This window comes from Silurus meridionalis, chromosome 17 (assembly GCF_014805685.1).
Source record: "Silurus meridionalis isolate SWU-2019-XX chromosome 17, ASM1480568v1, whole genome shotgun sequence".
Taxonomy (NCBI): Eukaryota; Metazoa; Chordata; class Actinopteri; order Siluriformes; family Siluridae; genus Silurus; species Silurus meridionalis.
Window position 1 is genome coordinate 25,078,666 of NC_060900.1, and position 20,000 is coordinate 25,098,665.

General features: G+C 38.7%; 1 protein-coding gene across 1 annotated transcript in view; it reads left to right on the forward strand.

The window, feature by feature from the left end:
* Positions 1 to 3,164: 3,164 nt before the first annotated feature.
* notch2 (notch receptor 2) overlaps positions 3,165 to 20,000 on the forward strand; it is a 52,248-nt gene continuing 35,412 nt past the window's right edge. Inside the window, 2 exon segments of the mRNA XM_046870732.1 lie at positions 3,165 to 3,558; positions 16,738 to 16,819. Of these exon segments, the coding sequence (XP_046726688.1) occupies positions 3,486 to 3,558; positions 16,738 to 16,819 (155 nt within the window). The 5' untranslated portion in view covers positions 3,165 to 3,485.

Genomic DNA, 20,000 nt, shown 5'->3' on the forward strand with positions numbered 1-20,000 from the left:
TTGATTGTAGTGTTTCTACATTTTGATGGTCTCAATTTTAGTTTGTTTTAAAATCTGTGCTGTAGAACATTCATCAGGTTTACCAGAAATTCATCAGAAAACATATTTAAAGCCTACGCTTGGCCTTTTAAATAAGAATTCTATAATATCTGTGTAAAAAATAAAACAATATAATGACACGATTGATTGATGAGTTTTCAACCTTTTTGGCAGCCAGGAACGATTACAAATCGTCTGGGTCCGAGATTTTAATTTAACCCTGATATATTTTCAATAAATACTACTGTATTACTGCAAGTTAGTGCATGAGTTTATGCCTGCGAGCACATGTGTGTGTGTAGGGGTGGAGGGGTGGCATAGCTGCTGTTTATTAGGTATTTTCCAAGAATTAATGTTGACACCCACAATTTAGGGGGAAAAAACAGGCAGGAGGAACATTTCCCAGTAAAAATAATCGACACTGTTGTTGAGTCAGTGACCATTGGTGTGCAGGCGTGTCAATAGGGGGAAAGTGTGTGTGTGGGGGGTGTCATCGTACTCTATTTGGTACAGATCTGATACTAATACTGATCTGTCCGTCCTCTTAATCAAATTTATTCCGGAGTAAGAACGAGAGCTTTGAGGATGGATTTTTCAATTCTTACACTTGCACACTTTGTAAACTTGCACAAAAGTCAGGGGTTTTGTATACCAAGCAAGTGATAATAAAAAATCTATTTCATGTACAGTATATTGGTTGAAACACAGTCATTATCTCAAACAGAAACAGCTGTGTAGGAGCTTCAAATTAAGTGAGGTACAGCTAAAGTCTGCTACTAAGGTGAGGTTGTGAAAAACAGTTTTACGTCTTGCCATACATCGTGGCTCGACTGATCACATTAACTAGACACAAGGTAGTTGCACTACATCAGCAATGTTTCTCCCAGGCAAAGATTTCAAAGCAGTTTGGTGTTTCATGATGTGCTCTTCAATCTATTTAGAAAAAGCACTAAGGTAATGTTGAGGACTGTAGACGCAGTAATTGGCCAAGAAATCATACTTCTCTTCAACACTGGCAGATGTCCAGCAGTGCCATCAGCAAAGAACTGGTGGAATCCTGTGGGGGCCTGGTACATCTATTTACTGTTTGGAGAAATCTGGTGAGAAGTGGTCTTCATGGAAGAAATGCAGGGAAATGCTACTGGAGCAGAAAAAAATTAAAGCAAGATTTTTGAGTCAAAATCTGAAATATTTGGCTGTAGCAGGAGGCAGGTTGTGTGCCGAAGTGCTGTTTATCCATCATGCACTACCATCAGACAGGCGTCTGATTGACCACAAATTTATTCTGAAGCAAGACAACAACCATAAACATATAGCCAGTGTTATTTAAAACAATATTCAGTGTAGAGAACAAGAAGGAAGTGAGAGAAGTGATGGTTTGGCCTTCGTGATCAGAGAGTTCTGATCTCAACGTCATCGAGTCTGTCTGAGATTATATGAAGAGGGAGAAGGATTTGAGGCAGCTACGATCCACAGAAGATCTGCAGTTATTTCTCCAAGATATTTGAAGCAACCAACCTGCGGAGTTCCTTCAAAAAAATGTGCAAGTGTACCTACAAGAATTGATGCTGTTTTGCAGGCTAAATAAAGATTAGACTTGCTTTGAAGGTTTGCTTTTCTCAGCTAAATTGGAGCATTTGTTGAATCATCCTTTATATTTGCAAACCAGTAAGTGCACTTTTCAAAACAATGTGTACAAACAGCACAACACATTGGATTTCGTGCAAAAGCCTGAACTTTTCTCAAAATCCTCAGTTCATCTCGTGTGTCAATGAACATCTCATTCCCATCAGAATGAAAAGTCCCTTTGTCATTTTTCACAAACAAAATCGTCAAAATGGTCGGTCACGTTATCAGCATGACGTTGCACAATTTCAGAATTTCTTGATATAAACCACGGTTTTGGGTTACAACGATTGAAAATGCGCAAAGTTGAATTTCTCCTGTGCAGCATCTCTGAATATCAGCAGCGCAAATTTATTTATTTGATTGCATATTTGATTTATATTGATTGCAAAGGTTCACAAGATTCACCTTTGACCTGTTTTAGAGAACTGGTCGATCACTGGTTGATCTGATGCTGTAAACTCGCCTCCATTAATGAAATTCTGCACAATTCATCAATTCAAGTCACATTTACCAACAAAAAATTAGATGACAGATGATGGCAACCGGTTTAACCGTTTTGCGTTCAATGACTTATGCAATGAACTGATGCTTTTGGGGGTTAAAACCATTCAGGTGAAACCAGTATAATATTTTTTAAATCAACATGAACATAAACAACCGATAATGTGAGAAAAAGCAGTACACAACCGATTAAGTTAATGCACTAAAACATTCGCAATTTGATCGAACGTGCACAGTCGACTAAATGACGTGGAGGTTGATCGAGGAGCTTTGAGAATTTCATTTCTGATCCGAGAAACTGCTCCAAAGCAACTTAGAAAAAACTGTAACACGCCTATTTTCGAAAGCGTTCTTATTTCAAGTGCCTAAAACAATTGTACAGCCCTGTATAAGTAACTGTGTATAATAAATACATATATAATATAAAACATTCTAGTGTAACATCTGTTATAGCTTTTGAGACATCATTTTTTTTGGAGGGGGGGGGGGGGTTAACTAATGAAATGAAATGATGTGGGGATTGTTTTTAAACAGTCATACAAACAAATAATTAGTTATACATTATTCGGAGAAATGGTGGGTGGAATTTTTCATATTATACAAAATCCCGTCAACAGGGGGTGAACATTTTTCACGTCAAATTTGAGTCATAGACAAGAGTCCCGATTAGCATACTAGCCTACTACAGAGTACGTACACGTATAAAGCAGCGGTTCGCACTACGCCTACTGCTTAGTACGCAAGGGTGCAGAATTTGGTCGGAGTTGAAAATAAGTCAGAAGAAAAAAAAATTCCTCCGCCGTAGTCTACGATGGGATGTAAGGTAGAGACATAGTTTGACTTGTCACTCGGTCGAAAAACGTATTCAAACGCAAAGCAGTCGCTGTTTTACTTTGTTTTAATATTTACTTTTGTAAATATATCTTATTTGGTAATGAATACGCCACGATACTTGACACGGTGTAGTCCCTGTTGTGAACTTTGCGCGGATGGATACGGCTCCTTTGCGACGTTGTGCGGCGAGGGGAGGGGGTGAGGCGAGCGAACGCGAGACGTTCAGAAGAGTTCCCTCAGAGGCGCAGTGTGTACGGGGAAGGGAAAGAGAGAAAAGTTATCCAAAAATCTCGCTTTTAATGGATTTACCCGCGCGAAACAGACACCGTGAGAACGAGCGAGTCAGGTTTATTTAACGTTTAGGCGCCATTTATTAGTTTTCTTCCTTTTTTTTTTCCGAAAGCGATTTGAGAGTTTTTTTGGAGTCGTGAGGTAAAAAAGCTCGCGCTCGCGACGCTTATGAGGATTCCACACAGAAAAAGATGGGCCGATTTCCCGGTGTATCTTCGGGCAAAATCATTTTATTCGTCGTTTCCTGCGTTCATCTTTCATACGGTAGGTGTTATTTATTATTGTATGTTTTATCGTTAAACGTGTGGGGACGCGGGAAGGGTTTCTGTTCAGCTGTGTTGGGTTAAAGACATCGGTGAAGAGGTGAGCATCATCGTCATCTGTCTGCACGAGCGCACGGCGCGCGTGCCTACGGCCGGTCGTACAGTCATTTGCATATCGCCATATAAAGTCATGAAGTAATGCATGCTTTTAAAAAGGATATAAAATGTACTTTAAATGCTGACAACTTATAACGCAAACCGTGTATATATGTGTATATACACACACACACACACACACACATGCATACTTAGGTGTAGGTGTGTGTGTGTGTGTGTGTGTGTGGCGTGTGTATATATATATATATATATATATATATATATATATATATATATATATATAGATAGACAGACAACTAGATAATTATATTTATATAAATAAAACTATAGAAGCTATATAAGTTTATATATAAACTATATTCATAAAACTATCTATATAAAATAATTATAAAACTTGATATAGACACACGGCTGTCTGTCTGTCTGTCTGTCTGTCTGTCTGCATACAGACACGTGTGTGTGTGTGTGTGTGTGTGTGTGTGTGTGTGTGTGTGTATAAATGCACATATAGTCTACTTGCCATATGCTGTTGAATTAAAACTTTAATGAATTATTTAATATATTAATCACTTTTATGCACATTTTTAGGTTTAAATCTCTTTCCCCATCATTCTCAAATGCTAATCCTTATCTTCTTAAAACTGATAAATGTTCACTTCTTCAGACATTTCTACATTAAACTGCTGTAATAAAGCTGAATATTTCACTGTGGTTTTGTTTGTCCTCCATATATGATTCTTTTTTTAATAAACCACTACCCAGATGTTGGTGGTCTGCATGCAGTAAGCATGGTTGCTGTTTTTTTCTTTGTCTTTCTAATCATGCCTATTTTGAGAAAATGACGACAGCTTGTATCCGAGTAACTGAGATGATTTTCAAGGTTGGTATTCAAAGTTAAACTCCACCCTGAAACAATAGTTATGATTAATGTTTTATTGCTCATTTCTTGCCTAATGTTGCATTTTCTTGCTTTTGTTTCTGTGAGAACGAATTTATACTGTCTGGGAAGCAAAAAAAAAAATCATATCGAAATTCTAAAATGCACTGCAACTAGACAAAAAAACGAGATTTGACGTTGCCAGCTCGAAATCTATGGTGAGTGTTGATGCTGTTGGAAGCTGACAGGGTTTCATTATACAGAAGAAGAGACCTGAACAGACTAAAGCGTCACCGCATCGCTGTTTTTAGACGTAGATGAAGTGAAAGTGGATCGGGATTGTGGGCAATGCAGGAAAATGTTAATCGACAAAATTTGTTGCATGAGTAAGTTGTTTAGACTCCTGCTATATATTAGCGAGATGCATTGTAAAAAATATTTTGCTTACTGGTGTGAAAACACAGTCCAATCCCATTCATTCGACCAGATCTTCAGCAATTCGGTGCAAGAAATATCAGGATCCCGGTGTGCAAATCTGATTTAGACGTGTCTCAGAAGACTGAGACAAAGGTGTGGTTCTAATGGAGGTTTGAGGGAATACTTACACAAGCAATAAATATCTGCTTCTGTGTTAATCCAGCTCGGTTTTGCATGAATAAAAAAAAAAACATTTTCAGCTTTGTTTGACAAATGATTCGACACGTTGTGGGTGAACATCGATGCAATGCTCTGTACGGGTATTAAACGGTGACGATTTTGTATTGTGACGTTTCGGTTTATTTTAGCAGTGTTGTCCGCTACAGTGTTTACGTTGCTTGTGTTTAGCTACAGAATAAAAAAAAAAACGTGCATCAATGCATCTTGTGTGGTATCAGAATATTGAATATCGATGTGGAGGCTTAGTGGTTAAGATGTTGGACTTCTGGTCACAAGGTTGTTAGTTAAAATCTTGGCACCTCCAAGCTGCCACTGCTGGGCCCTGGATCAATGCTCTTAACACTCAACTGCTCACTTGTATGAATGAGATAATTGTATGTTGCCCCAGATAAAGATGTCTGCCAAATGCCATCATTGCAAATAAAAAGGAATTTTAAATGATAAGTAAATTGTGATAAAATTATTTTAGTTTATGATGTTTAGCGGCAAAAACGGCGTTAAATAAGACGTAAAAATATCCACCATGGACATGGAACAGGAGGGAAAAACATCTGCGACTGAGACAAAAATAAACTTTCAAGTGTTACTCCGGGAAAAGTTTATAAAGCATAGCGTAATGTCATTTATCGGTGTCACTGATGTGTTATTACATCAAACAGAACATTTTTGCAATTTGTACAAGACTGAAGTGCGAACGAATTCTTCAAAAAGTCTGATTTGGTAACTTTTTTTAAACACAGTGTTTAGAAATATAATGTAAACCTTGCAATTGTAATAAATGTAACAAGTAATTAACTGCTACATTATCCAGATTTTATCTCTTTTGGTTGTTGAGGTAACGAAGGAGTCAGTGAAATGAAAATGGCTCACAGTGATTGTTAAAAATCAACGTGTGATTGTGTGTGTGTGTGTGTGTGTGTGTGTGTTATGTAAATACTCCTGACTCGACAAATGTAAAACCGAATATAGATAAAATTATTTACATATTCAACTGGCTAAAGGTTGATTTGTTTGTGTAATTGTGTATAAAAGCAGACGCATTAGTAACTGTTTCAGAGTTCAGAGGCGGCGTTTAAAAAAAAAAAAAAAAGCCTCCATTTCCTCTGCAGGCTTTTTTTTTTTCATGTGTAGAGTTTCCACTCCCCTGCTGGTTGCTTTTGTGTTTTTCATGTCTTCTCTGAGGACACGGATGGCGTCCCATGGCGCTCACGTTCATGGAAGGTCTATACTACAGGCGTTTCTGTTGTTGTAGTGTTTATTATTGGATGTTGTGCGTGTGTGATTTTTGCGATTTTTAGTTTTCAAACTGTATGGTGTTAGGAAGGCCAGGCGATGCAGATGCAGCTGGAATGCTGCTGTTGGTGTTTCACATTCCTCACACACGCACACGCGCACACACACACACACACACACACACACACACACACTTGCTCTCCCTCTCTCTCAGTACTGAACCCTACCCATTGTACCCTGCACACTCTGTTGCTTCTTGCTGCACAGTATTAGATTTCCTCCCCAGAGGTAAAACTCAAAGCCATGTTTTTTTTTTTCCCCTCTCTTTTCTTTCTCTTCTTTATCTCGGCCTCTCTGTTTGCCGGCACACGACATCGCCCGGCGTGGGCCTCCGCTCGCTTGTGTGTATACGCGTGTGTATTTACTTGTGTGTGTGTGTGTGTGTGTGTGTGTGTGTGTGTGTGTGTGTGTGTGTGCTGCGAAAAAGTCGCTCCTTTGTCCCTACTTTGGAAAAACGCAGATCTGCGGGGTGTGAAATGCGATTTCTCCCACTGCGCCAAACACAACAGGACGATTATGGAGCACCGACCTACGAGCACGAACATCCAGGAATATCTGAGACCCCTTCCTGAACTCATCGTATTCTCTGTTTAAAAAAACCTTACGAACGATACGATGATGAACATTAAAAGTCTGATTGAATCACTGACTTTTTTTTAAACTTTAATGCCAGTATTTAGTCAACATCCAACTGCCCAAAATGGCACATCCGATATGGAAATGGAAATGCATCAGACACAAAATATTGGAATTGGATTTGTAAAAGGAACGTCTTTCTACGATATCTGTTTTTTTTTTGGGGTTGTTTGAGTTTATTTATCTTAACAATCTAAGTGTTTTTTTTTTTTTGTGTGAACTGTAATATGCTTTAGTAAACACATTTTAAAGCTTAGTAGTGTTTCTAAAGAAAAAATGTCCGGAAAAGATAAAGTAGTATTGCACTGTCTCGAAAAAGTAAAAAAAATTTTTTTTAAAAAGTATATAATTTTCTACTTTAGGTTTGAGGTTTAATGAAAAAATTCAACCACAATGTGTTATTTGTGTAATCCACCTGTCTGTAATCATATACCTTAATACATCCGGTGTAAATCCAACATCTAAATGTCATATGATTTTTTTTAACTATATCGAATTGCCAGGAAATCACGTCTTCACAGAGTGGATCGGAATGAAGGAAAGTGTGTCGCTGTAAATACAAAAAAACTACACTGTATTGATAAGATTGAGTAGTGTATAGACATGTATATATTTACAGACATGGTGTTGCTTGTTAGATTGTAGTGTTTGGCTTTGCCACATGGTTTTGTGGTTTCAGTAAGAATCACCTTGTGTTATTAAATGTTTGTCATTATACATCGAGTGCTTTATTTATTTATTTATGAAACGTGGCAGACACGCAAGAGACTCATGACTGTCGAGTGGAAGTAATGCTTCAGAGGTCATGAAACCAGAATGCACAAATGTGAGTGGGTGCTTTTAACGACCGTGTAAATATTACTATTTGCCTAAATAAAGCGTTTGTAGGTGACATGAGCCTTCAGACGTCACATAAAAAGAAAGGAGGAGTCCTGGGTTAAAAAAAACAGAGTGGCGTAGTAGGAGAGGGAGAGAGAAGGAAAGCAAGCTGTTGTTATGATAAAGAGGTTGAGCCGCTGAGTTTCAACTGTGTTTTCCTTACTAGAGAGCCTTTAGATTTATTTTGTTTTGATGTGGTTTTTATTCAAATGAGTCAGAATCTTGAACCAGTACATAAGCATGTAATAACCGTCTAGCCTAGTTTCCCTGTGTTTATTCGTCTGTTATGTCGTTACTGGTTTTGTAAGAAGCAACTGAGTTTCTTCAGCAATCTACAACCTAGCATTCACCTAGGATCACACTGGAACCTGCTAGAACACTAGCACAAGCATCTGGAAGCCCATAGCAACCATATAGAAACATCCTAGCGACCAACTGGAATGGGATAGCTACCACCAAACAATATTCTAGCAAACAACTTCGTTAGTAGTACAGTGACCTAACAGCACCCTAGCAGTTAACCGGAACATAATAGCTACCATCTAACGCCACCCTAGCAACCAACTGGAATATAATAGCTACCTTCTTACAGCATCCTAGCAACCAACTAGTATATAATAGCTACATTCTAACAGGATTCTAGCAAACAAAACAAACTCCAACATACTCCATGAAATAGATATAAAAGACACTGTTATGGATAGCCATGGCTTGCCTTCATTGTTGTAAAATATCACAGTTTGCAATGAAGACAAATGCAGGAGTGGGGAAAAATTGGGGGTAAAATCTAGTAACTAAGTTCATAGTTTTGCTGTTTACTTAATTTTACCTTTTTTGCCTTCAGTATTAAACCTTGCTGAACCACAATGTTCTCTGCAGAACTTTGCTCTCATTCCCTTCCTTTCAGTTTCTCAAACACAACAAGCTCCGTCTCAGGAAACGGGTAGGCTAATTAGGTGGTTATTTGGATCAGGAGTGATTAGCTAAAAAACAAGAAACAAAACAGAAATATGTAGGCCAAGGTGGTTCTTTTGGGAAACATTACTCGATTAATCTGGTTTAGTTTGTTCCCAGACATATATACGTGAAATGTTATTTTAGCGATGAGACAGTTGATATTTTGATAGGAGGCTTAGCTAAAGCGAGATGCGTGGTCTGTTTTTTATTCCTTGAAGAGATTGAGAACCGCTTGTGCCTTGTGGTCATTTGAGTTGCTAGGAGGTGGAAAAAAAGGCTCATTGTGTGGGTGAAAAAAACCCTGCCCTTTTCCAAAATGGTGAAATTGTCGTCTGGAAATTGAGGCTAAGTGCTACCAGGCTCTAGGAGAGAGAGAGAAAGAGAAAGAGAGCGAGAGAGATGTTTGGGCTTGTTAAAATCCGGAGATTAAGCCGAGGGGGCTTGAGTTAGGATAGCAAATTAACACAGAATTAAAATACTTTGCAGTCCTGCTTCAGTTCCGTGTGTGTGTATGTGTGTGAAAAATCTTTTCACAACTACAGATATTCATTTATACAGAAAGTCAGTCTAGACATGGTGAGGATTATGGAGTTGTATCATGTTCCGTGTTTGATCCTTAAGTCCCAGTCCACACAGACTCGAATTCCAACACAAAACACAACATTTGTTTGGTTTATATCCGTTTGTGATTCTAGAAAAGTTTTTTTCTCACGTTTTTATACGTTGATGCTGATTAGTTTGCCATTTGTATGTTAATACAAATCCGTAGTATAACTGGGACGTTGTGAGGCCAAGTAACTTCAGATTGTAGGTGTTTGGTGTTGTGTGTTGTGTATGTTGGATTATGTAGGTGTTGGAGTAAGTTGGTGTGTGCTAAAAAATGTATATGTTGGATTATATTGGTGTGTGTTGAAACATGTTTGAGTCTGTTGGTGTTGAAGTATGTCAGTGCTTGATGGTGAGTGTTGAAGCATGTCAGTGTGTGTTTGTGTATATTACTGTTGGATTATGTTAGTGTGTTTTGGTGTTGCGGTATGTGTGTGTTGGAACATGTTGATGTTGGAGTATGTCAGTTTTTGATGGTAAAGATTTGATGTATGTTTACTGTTAAATGCATGTTGGTGTCTGTTGGAGTATGTTAGAGTTGGTGTCTGTTGGAGTATTTTGGTGTTGGAGTTTGTTGGTGTCTGTAGGAGTTTGTTGGTGTTGGTGTATGTCGGTGTGTTTTGAGTATGTTAGAGTTGATGTCTGTTGCAGTATGTTAGAGTTGGTGTCTGTTGGAGTATGTTGGAGTTTGTTGGTGTTGGAATATGTCGGTGTGTTTTGAGTATGTTAGAGTTGGTGTCTGTTGGAGTATGTTGGAGTTGGAGTTTGTTGGTGTTGGAGTATGTCGGTGTGTTTTGAGTATGTTAGAGTTGGTGTATGTTGAAGCATATCGGTTGTGAAACGTCAGTTTTAGTGTATGTGTGTGTTGGAACATGTTTGTGTTGGTGTATGTGTGTGTTGGAACATGTTTGTGTTGGTGTATGTGTGTGTTGGAACATGTTTGTGTTGGTGTATGTTGATTATGTCTGTGTTAAATGGTGTGTGCTGAAGCATGTTGGTATATATGCATGTTGGAACATGTTTGTGATGGAGTAGGTTAGTGTGTTGGTGTTGGAGTATGATGTGTTTTGGAGTGTGTTAGTGTATGTTGTAGCATGTTGGTTTTGGAGCATGTCAGTGTTGGCGTGTTGGAACATGTTTGTGTTAGAGTAGGCTTGTGTGTGTTGGGGAATGTTGGTTTTGGATTGTGTGTTTTGGAACATGTTGGTGTTGAAAAGTGTAAGCGGGTGTTAGTGTGAATTGTAAATTGGAGGTCTGTATTGGTGGTTATGTATTAAAATGTATCAGTAATTGTTGTTATCAGTATGGAATTGTGTATAGAAATTGTGTGTGTGTCTGTATGTGTGTGTTGCTGTTTGTTTCTTTGGATTAGCATACAATGTTGATGTGTGTTAGAGTACATTTGTGTGTGTGTGATGATGATGATGATTGCGTGCAAGTTGAGTAAAAAACACATTCTTCGACTTATGAGTGAAACCATCACAGGAATTCACTTCGGCTTGGGACTTAAAGCTAATTGGCGAAGCTTCTCCTTCTTATTCTAAAGAAACGTGACCTGTCGTTAACCTTCTCACACCGTTTTTTGCTGTTTCTGGCATGAGTTTATCACGCTCAAGCTGGCCCGTATGTTGTGCTGTCAAGTTGTGTCAAAGGATGTTATGTATTACAGTTTCCTAATGCAGTTGTTAAACGCAGGAAGAAAGCTGTACTAGAGCTACTTCAGGAAATGGAGTGACTTCCTGTTCCAGCATGAACAACTTCCTCTCTCCGGTTTAGCGTGGATTTGGGCCAGATCCTCTTTTCACTCTGCAATAGTGTGCGTTTGCTTGTGTAATTGCGCACAGCCCTCCCCCCTTCAGACGCCACTACTGTGCCTGCGGTCAGACAGACCAGACAGACAGACAGACGGGCAAGAGCAAGAACGAAAGCGAGGAACAGAGAGAGACAGACAGAGGACCCGTATACAAACGGGTACGAAAATCGGTCGCTTTTGTCTCTGAAGTTATAGCACTAAATGTATTCATTAGCCATTAAGCAGGTTAAGCTCGTGGCTCTGTGCTGGACTCTCAAGTTTTTTCCACTCTAAACTTAACACACAGTTATGCTACACAATCCAGAGGTGTTACAACCTCGATACAATTGTGTGCTTCCGACTTTGTTGAAAGAACCACATATGATGAGGCTGGTGGTCAGGAGTGTACATGCTTTTACATATGGTGTAACAGTGAATGAAGGAGTTTTGTGTACGTGTAGTTTTTTGTGTGTGTACAGAAAGAAAAAACGAATAATCATCTTAGAGAGTAATAGGTATAGAGAAAGAGAAAGAGAGAGAGAGAGGAGGGGGGTATGATAGGCAGATATAGTGAGAGAGAGTGTCATGCACAGAGAGAAAGGTGGAGAGAGGCAGACAACAAGAGAGGGAGACATGCAGATATGCAGAAGGAGATAGAGCTAGCTAGACAGACAGAAAGAAAGAGAGAGCCCAAGAGAGACAAACAAACAGAAGGAGATGGAGATAGACAGACATACAGAGAGAGAGAGAGAGAGAGAGAGAGAGAGAGAGAGAGAGAGAGAGAGAGAGACAGAGATAAAGAATAAATGTGACCTCAAATGAACTTAAATAAACATGGCCATTACTCACTGTTTACTTGAGTATAGAAAGAGACAGAGAGTAAACACACACACACACACACACACACACACACACACACACACACACACACACACACTTTATTTCTCCAGGGCATTGTGGGTATTTCATGATCATATGAAGATGAGGCAGTGGTTTTAGCATGACGGCAGGACTGGCAGCTGTGTCCCAGCTGGGATCTGTGTGTGTGTGTGTGTGTGTGTGTGTGTGTGTGTTTTGAAATCCAGGGAGTTTGCACTGTAGTGTTAAATTTGCCTCATTGCCAAAGACCTTTAATTCAAAACACATTGTCTTACTGTGTTTGTATTTATTTTTTTTGTTATCCACCACTAGTCTTATCTCTAAATCTGATTAAATTTAATTTCCAAATACGCCGACATTGAAAATGTCCCTCTTTGCATGTCAGGTTTGTGGGTTAACGTGTTAAAGTCTCACTCTGTGGCACTAAAACACTTTTTTTCTCAGTTCACCATTTTGTCCGTTCACTCCATCCGGAACTTTCACGAAGTCTTAAATCTTCGCCCACTTCGCGATCATGATCACGTCACGTCATGTGTCTCAGAGAACGTTTCCTGTTGAAACGTACGAACACGTCAGTTTCCTTTTCTAACCCTATAAACCACACACACAGAGACTGGAAACACGTGAAACCACATCTCGTGTTTTTAAAACAGTTTTTTTTCCTGAATTTATTTTTCCATGTTTATAACCAAAATAAATCTCAGTTTCTTAAAGATGAGCGTGTTCACAAAAGCCGACTCTATTCGCGTTGGGGTTTTATTCTGACAAATATATTATACCACGTTAGCATTTTAATGACTGAAAGACTGGATATTCGGTTCTACTGAGTACAATGCTAATTGAAGGCTCATTTGCATAAATAAATGTAAAAAAACCCAAAAATAATCCTAGTAAGAATATTAGCAATGAGTAATTAAAAAAAGTACAATTAAATAATAATGAATAAACTGTAGATCTTTTAAACTTTCAATTATACTATAATTATTACCAGAAATTAAGGTCAATTTTTATGTATTAGAAAAATATAATGTTTTTGTTCCCTTAAAAAAAAATTTAAATATGTTTTTGAGAATTTAATTTGTAATGTATAATTTTGTTTGTGTTTTTGTAAACATATTTTCCCTCTTTTTATATGTTAAGTAAATAACAACATTAAATATTTAATGTGATATATATATATATATATATATATATATATATATATATATATAATTTTTTGTTTTGTTTTAAACATTGACTCATACTAGCGAAAGCCAGCAGTCCATGTGTCTCAGATCTTCTTTTCTTCCAGCAGTGATTTCATTTTTTATTTTGTTTGTTTTTATATTTTTTAAAAGAAAAGTTGTACTCCATAAAAGTGAGATCACAAGTTTTTTTTTCTTTTTTTAATTTATTTTTATTATTATTATTTATTTTTTTTTACAAATAAAATCTCTGCATAGCAAAGCCTTTTCTTTCTTTCCTTTCCTTTTCTTTTATTTCTATCAAGGACAGCTGTTGAGCTGTTTTTAGTGATGGTGCAGAGCATACACCCAAGATGACGACACACACACACACACACACACACACACACACACACACACACACACACACACACACACATATGAATGAGGTAAAACAGTTTTCTGGATGATTTAGGGACACATATGTTTTTTTTTCCCCACATCTGGACAGATTATTGCTAACCTGAATCTTAGAGATTCCCACCCTCAAAGAGAGCGAGAGAGAGAGAGAGAGGAAGATGGATGGAGGAGGGGAGTAAATGAGAAACACAGATGCCGTAAAGTAAATAAATACCTGGAGAAATTGGAACGAGCGACTGAAAGAAAATAAAATTCTGATTTCTATTTTTTTTTTAGACTGCTGAGAAAACGAACAACGTAACTGACAGATGTAAAATTAGCCTTCTTATTAAAGAGCTGTCCATTTCTCATTACTCGTTTCCCCTCCTCCTTTCATTTCTTACACACTACACTTCATTTTTGTTTTCCTTTTCCCTTTCTTTTTCTGCTGTTTTTTTATTCTTTTTCTTTCACCCTCGTTTTGCTCGGTTTCCCCTTTGTTTTTTTTTCCCCCTCTGATTTTTATTTTATTTATCATTTCCATTCTTCTTAAATTTTTTAATGAAATACAGATGAATACACTTCATTTTCTTTTTCCTAACCCTCTTATTCTTTCTTTCTTTCTTTCTTACTTTCTTTCTTACTTTCTTTCTTTCTCTTTAGTTTCTTTTCTTCTTTGCCTATAGTTTCATTTTTACAGAGGTTTCTCGCTGGTTTTGTCACCCGCGTGTTAATGACGTCCCTCAAACCCCCCCTTCACAGATACTGGTTTATTCACAAGACATGTGAATGTGAGAGTAAAGGTTTTGCCATTTTTATTAATGAATGTTAAAACGGAGTGGGCGGGGTTTTTGGGATCGTTTTGCTGTAACATAAGTTCAAACTAATCATTTGCTCTCTATTTAGCACATAATATAAAATATCATTGTTTTATAACAGGTTGTTTTGCTGGTAGTTTTGTCCATTTCAAAAGCTGGTAATGGATCTCCAGCAAGGAAAAGACATAGTGTTTTTAGTTCTAATCCGATAGGTCGGACTCTGAGTTAGAAAAACCTCAAATTTGAGATGGAAGTGAGTAATTAACAGCAGCCCGTCCCTGAATCCTGTGAGATCATCTCCTCTAACACAGAGTCTCCGATTGTATGGAGAGCTCGTCAAACCAGTCAGACCCTCTCTCTCTCTCTCTCTCTCTCTCTCTCTCACTCTTCCTTTTTTTTCTTGTTCTCCGTTCTTTCTTTCTAAATCCTCAACCTTCTTTTCTGTCTTTCATAAGACTTTCAGTCTGTTCTGAATTATCCTTGCATTCTCCCCACCCCTTTGAGACTTTTGCTTTTTCTTTCTCCCTCCCTATTTCTCTCTCTCTCTCTCTCTCTCTCTCTCTCTCTCTCTCTCTCTCTCTCTCTCTCTCTCTTTCTGTTCTTGAGTGGTCTTGACTCGTGCTCTTCACGTCTTGAGCACCCTACTTTCTCTCCCTGCGTTCTTATTCTGAATCTCTTCGTGCTCTGCGTTTCTCACACGGCACAACCGGCCCTCTCCGACAGGTTTCCCACCAGAAACGCCGCCAAATACGTTACGCCCCAGCCTTTTTTGGTTTCACACCAGATTCCCTCGCAAAAGCCAGTTTGGTGACAGGACGGCGTTTCAAAAGACTTCTGACTTGTTTTTGCAAGCAAGGCTTACAGTAACCGGATTAATCATCCTCGAAAGAGAGAAAGGAAAGATGTTGAGGTGACAATAAAATTTCTGGTTTGATTCGAGTTTTATTTATGCTTATGAGAATTGTGTGTGTGTTATTGCCTATCGAGCAAAAACCTGAGCACAGTCCCGAAACTTTCAAAGCTTTGAATCTTAAAAGAGTTTTCTCAGAAGAATACTTTCCTTGCACTTTACCCCCCAACTCCCTCATCAACGGTTTGTTACTTGCTGAACTGAAAGAAACAGAAAGGACAAAAAGGTTGTTGAATTTACCATCATTATTATTATTATTATTATTATTATTATCACTACACTTTCTTTGAGGTCTCTCAAACCTATTGTCAAACCCTGGCTGAGTGCCCAGCACGAACGTATTGTCTACGAGCCGGTTGTATTTTTATTTGATATTTTTTTTTCGGTCAAAGTGCAGGAAGTGAGTATTAGCACTGAGCGCACTTCCTGTGTGGAGATGTAACATGTCTCAAAGTGCCTGCACTGCTGTGAAATCATATGACCTGCCCGATCTGATGTCTGAGGGGGAAGTGGGAACTTAGGACGCATCAGCCATAATGGTGGAAAATCTTTCAAAGAGAATATTTATACGAATATCTCACTTGGTGTAGTTTAGTTGCAGATTTGAAAAGGCAGGTCTTCTAAAAATGTTTTTGAAAAATGTGCACAAAAACAAACCGCCGACCCTGAACATGCCTACTCGTCTTGCTGTGCAGTGACGCACAAGTCTCCAGAGAAAGATTTCCTGCACTGAAGATGAGAGAAAATGAGAGAGACTGTAAAAAAAAAAAATAAAAAAAAAAAATCATTCACTTATTTGTATGGATTATACCACAGAATGTGCAAACCTGATTTGTCAGAAGGTGTGCATTGTTTTCATATAAAAGCATGGCTTGGAAAGTAGTTGTAGCTAAAACATGACCTATATGTTTATATAATGCTCTCTCTCCATACGTTCCTACAGTAAAAGCTGTTTTATATTATTTTATTTATTTACTGTTTACAGAAGGAGTCTCCAGTGTCAACCTGCAGATACATATTCAGCATGATACAAAAGCTAAAATTCCTCCTTCGCTTTCCACCATTATTTATCATTAATTATTGAATCATAGACAAATCATTTATAACAATTTTAAATTGATAAAAAAAAAGACTTTTTTGTTTTTATTATGAGTGAGTGAGTGTAATGTTCCTTCATTCTCTTGTGGTGTTTTGCAGGCCTGCAGTGCGTGGATCTCGTGAACCCATGTGTGAACAATGCGAGCTGTGTCACCTTCACCAACGGAACGGGATACTGCAAGTAAGAGAACCACTCAGCTTCCTCTCGACACTGCTGACATTTTCTCTAACCACCTGAGAACTTACGGCTCACACACCTTCACACACAGACATGCACACACACCTAGAGTTCTTTTGAACTTTCTTCAGCATTCCTGAACAAATCTGGGAACAGAAGTCCTGAAGACACCGAAACAATCCTGAACACACCAAAGCAGTCATGATCACTGCTGAACAAATCTGAGCTTACAGGAGCACTCTTACTCACACCTGAGCACACTTACTCACACCTGAGCACACTTACACACACCTGAGCACACTTACTCACACCTGAGCACTCTTACTCACACCTGAGCACACTTACTCACACCTGAGCACTCTTACTCACACCTGAGCACACTTACTCACACCTGAGCACACTTACTCACACCCGAGCACTCTTACTCACACCCGTGCACACTTACTCACACCCGAGCAAACTTACTCACACTCGAGCACTCTTACTCACACCCGAGCACTCTTACTCACACCCGAGCACACTTACTTACACCTGAGCACTCTTACTCACACAGGAGCACTCTTACTCACACCCGAGCACTCTTACTCACACCCGAGCACACTTACTCACACCCGAGCACTTACTCACACCGAGCACTCTTACTCGCACCCGAGCACTCTTACTCACACCCGAGCACACTTACTCACACCTGAGCACACTTACTCACACCCGAGCACACTTTCTCACACCTGAGCACACTTACTCACACCCGAGCACACTTACTCACACCCGAGCACTCTTACTCACACCCGAGCACTCTTACTCACACCCGAGCACACTTAGTCACACCCGAGCACGCTTACTCACACCCGAGCATGCTTACTCACACCCGAGCACTCTTACTCACACCGAGCACTTTTAGTCACACCTCACACCTTAACACTCTTACTTACACCTCACACCTGCGCACACTTACTCACGCCTGAGCACGCTTACTCGAACCTCACACCTGAGCACTCTGAGCACTCTTAGTTACACCTGAGCAAACATGAACGCTTCTGACCACACATAATCATGCATTAATAAATGGATAGATAGACAAAGAGATGATTGATTGGATGAAGTAGAGTAGATATCTAATGAACAGTTACACAGTCATATGGAAAATGGGTAAATAGATGTAAAGATGGATGGATGGAAAGATAGGTGGGCAGACAGGTAAATGGATTGATGGATGAGGTGGATGGACAGATCAAAGAAATGGGTATATAATTAAGGAAGTAGATGTGCAGACTAATGTGTGGATAGATGATGGTGGACAGACAAAGAAATGGATAGAATGATAGTTGGATAGATGGATGGATGGATGGATGGATGGATGGATAAATGAACAGAGAGAGAGAAAAAAATCGAGAAACCCAGCCAGGATGGAAAGTAGAGAAGTGTGTGTGTGTGTGTGTGTGTGTGTGTGTGTGTGTGTGTGTGTGTGTGTGTGTGTGTGTAAGAGTTTATTTGGTCCTGGTCCTGTTTTTTATATTTCTCTGGTCCTGACTATTAGTTCTCTATGTAAATAATATATTTATTAAATAATGTTTTTTTTTTCATCTAAGAAGGCAAATGTTCAGTATTTGCTTAACATGTTTTTTTTGTCAAGCACATTCTCACGATCAGCCTTAGTGATTTGTATGCAGGCAAAAAAAACATGCAAATTGCAAAAAATACATTAAAAAGGCGTTAGGTGTTTGAGCAGGAAGTTTTGAATGTCAAAGTTCTTAAGTTCTTAAGTTTTGAGAGTTCATGCGACGCCTCACTGGTTTAAGATATTTCTGATGTCTCCATGTGTAATTGTGCCTAAACTTTAAAGCGGCCTGACACGCCTAGGTTCATCCGCCAGGTCACACCCTCCGCAACATGACCTATCGGGTTGCCTTAACCCCCCCAAAAAAACAACAAAAAAAACCAAAAAAAAAAACAGGTCTGTTCACTGCTGAGGTTCGTTTACAAACTTAACCATACTGAGGTTTCGTCATTAATTCAATCGCAATATTGTTTAGTACATGGTGCATGCATGAAAAAGCTGTCTAAGCAAATTAACGCTGGATAATCGTATTAATTGGTAGATTCAATCGGTCATGTGTGAGCGCCAAAGCAGGCTGAGAATTGTTTAAGATTTCTTTCTTGTGATCCAGTTCATCTCAGAGCAGTTCAAAACGATTTTGGTGATGTGCCCACGGTTGGCTCTCTTAATAACTCTTACAGAAATCGAATGTACGCCTCTAATCATCGTCTTGTTGTATGGTGAAGTCGTTTCCAATGAGCCGCAGTCCAGACGGAATTGCGTGGTGTTGACATATGGAATGGGAGCCATGTTGGTTCAGGATTCCTTTTACTTACTCTGGAATAAGTCTCCAACCTTCCCTGTCCTCCATGTTTGACTGAGAACATCATCTCTCCGGTTCCCTGTCTCACACAAGTTCTTCTCCTAAAGCCAGAAATGTGACACATTTGACTCCCCTATTAAAAGAATTGTTATTGCAAAGAAGCTAAAGGAAGCTAAAGCTAAGAAGCTAAAGGAACATGTCTGTGTAAAAAAAAAAAAAAAAGCTATATATATATATATATATATATATATTGAGAGAGAGAAATTGTCAATATGTAGATGTTTAGATATGTAGATTAATCTTCTTTGTTCTGCACACAGTGTAGTGAGGTTTTGTTCGCACACACAGTTATAAACGAGATGAATTTTGAATCTTTTTCTATTTTTTTTCTTTTCTTTTTCTATTATTTTTAAAGAACTGAATATTGTTCTCCCAATCAAGTGAAGCAGTAGGTTAGTGTGCAGCTCAAGTGCTACAGCAGGAAAACCGGTGCAAGGAACAACACTGTACATCCTCCAGCTATTTTATTAAAGACAGAATGTTCGCTAACACACACGACTGTTTTTCTAAACTCCAGCAATGTGTGCAGCAACATCACCTGCTGGAGAATGTTCTATAATTGTTTGTATGTTTAGGTTTAGGGAAATCAGATTAAACATGCAAGTCATCTTCATGATAATTAGTGTGTGTGTGTGTGTGTGTGTGTGTGTGTGTGTGTGTGTGTGTGTGAGTGTGATTGTTGTTTAGATTACCCTCAGTGGGTTTTTTTTTATGTTTGCATGACAACTCTGAGGTTCACAGTTTCTATTGTCTATTTATTCGTT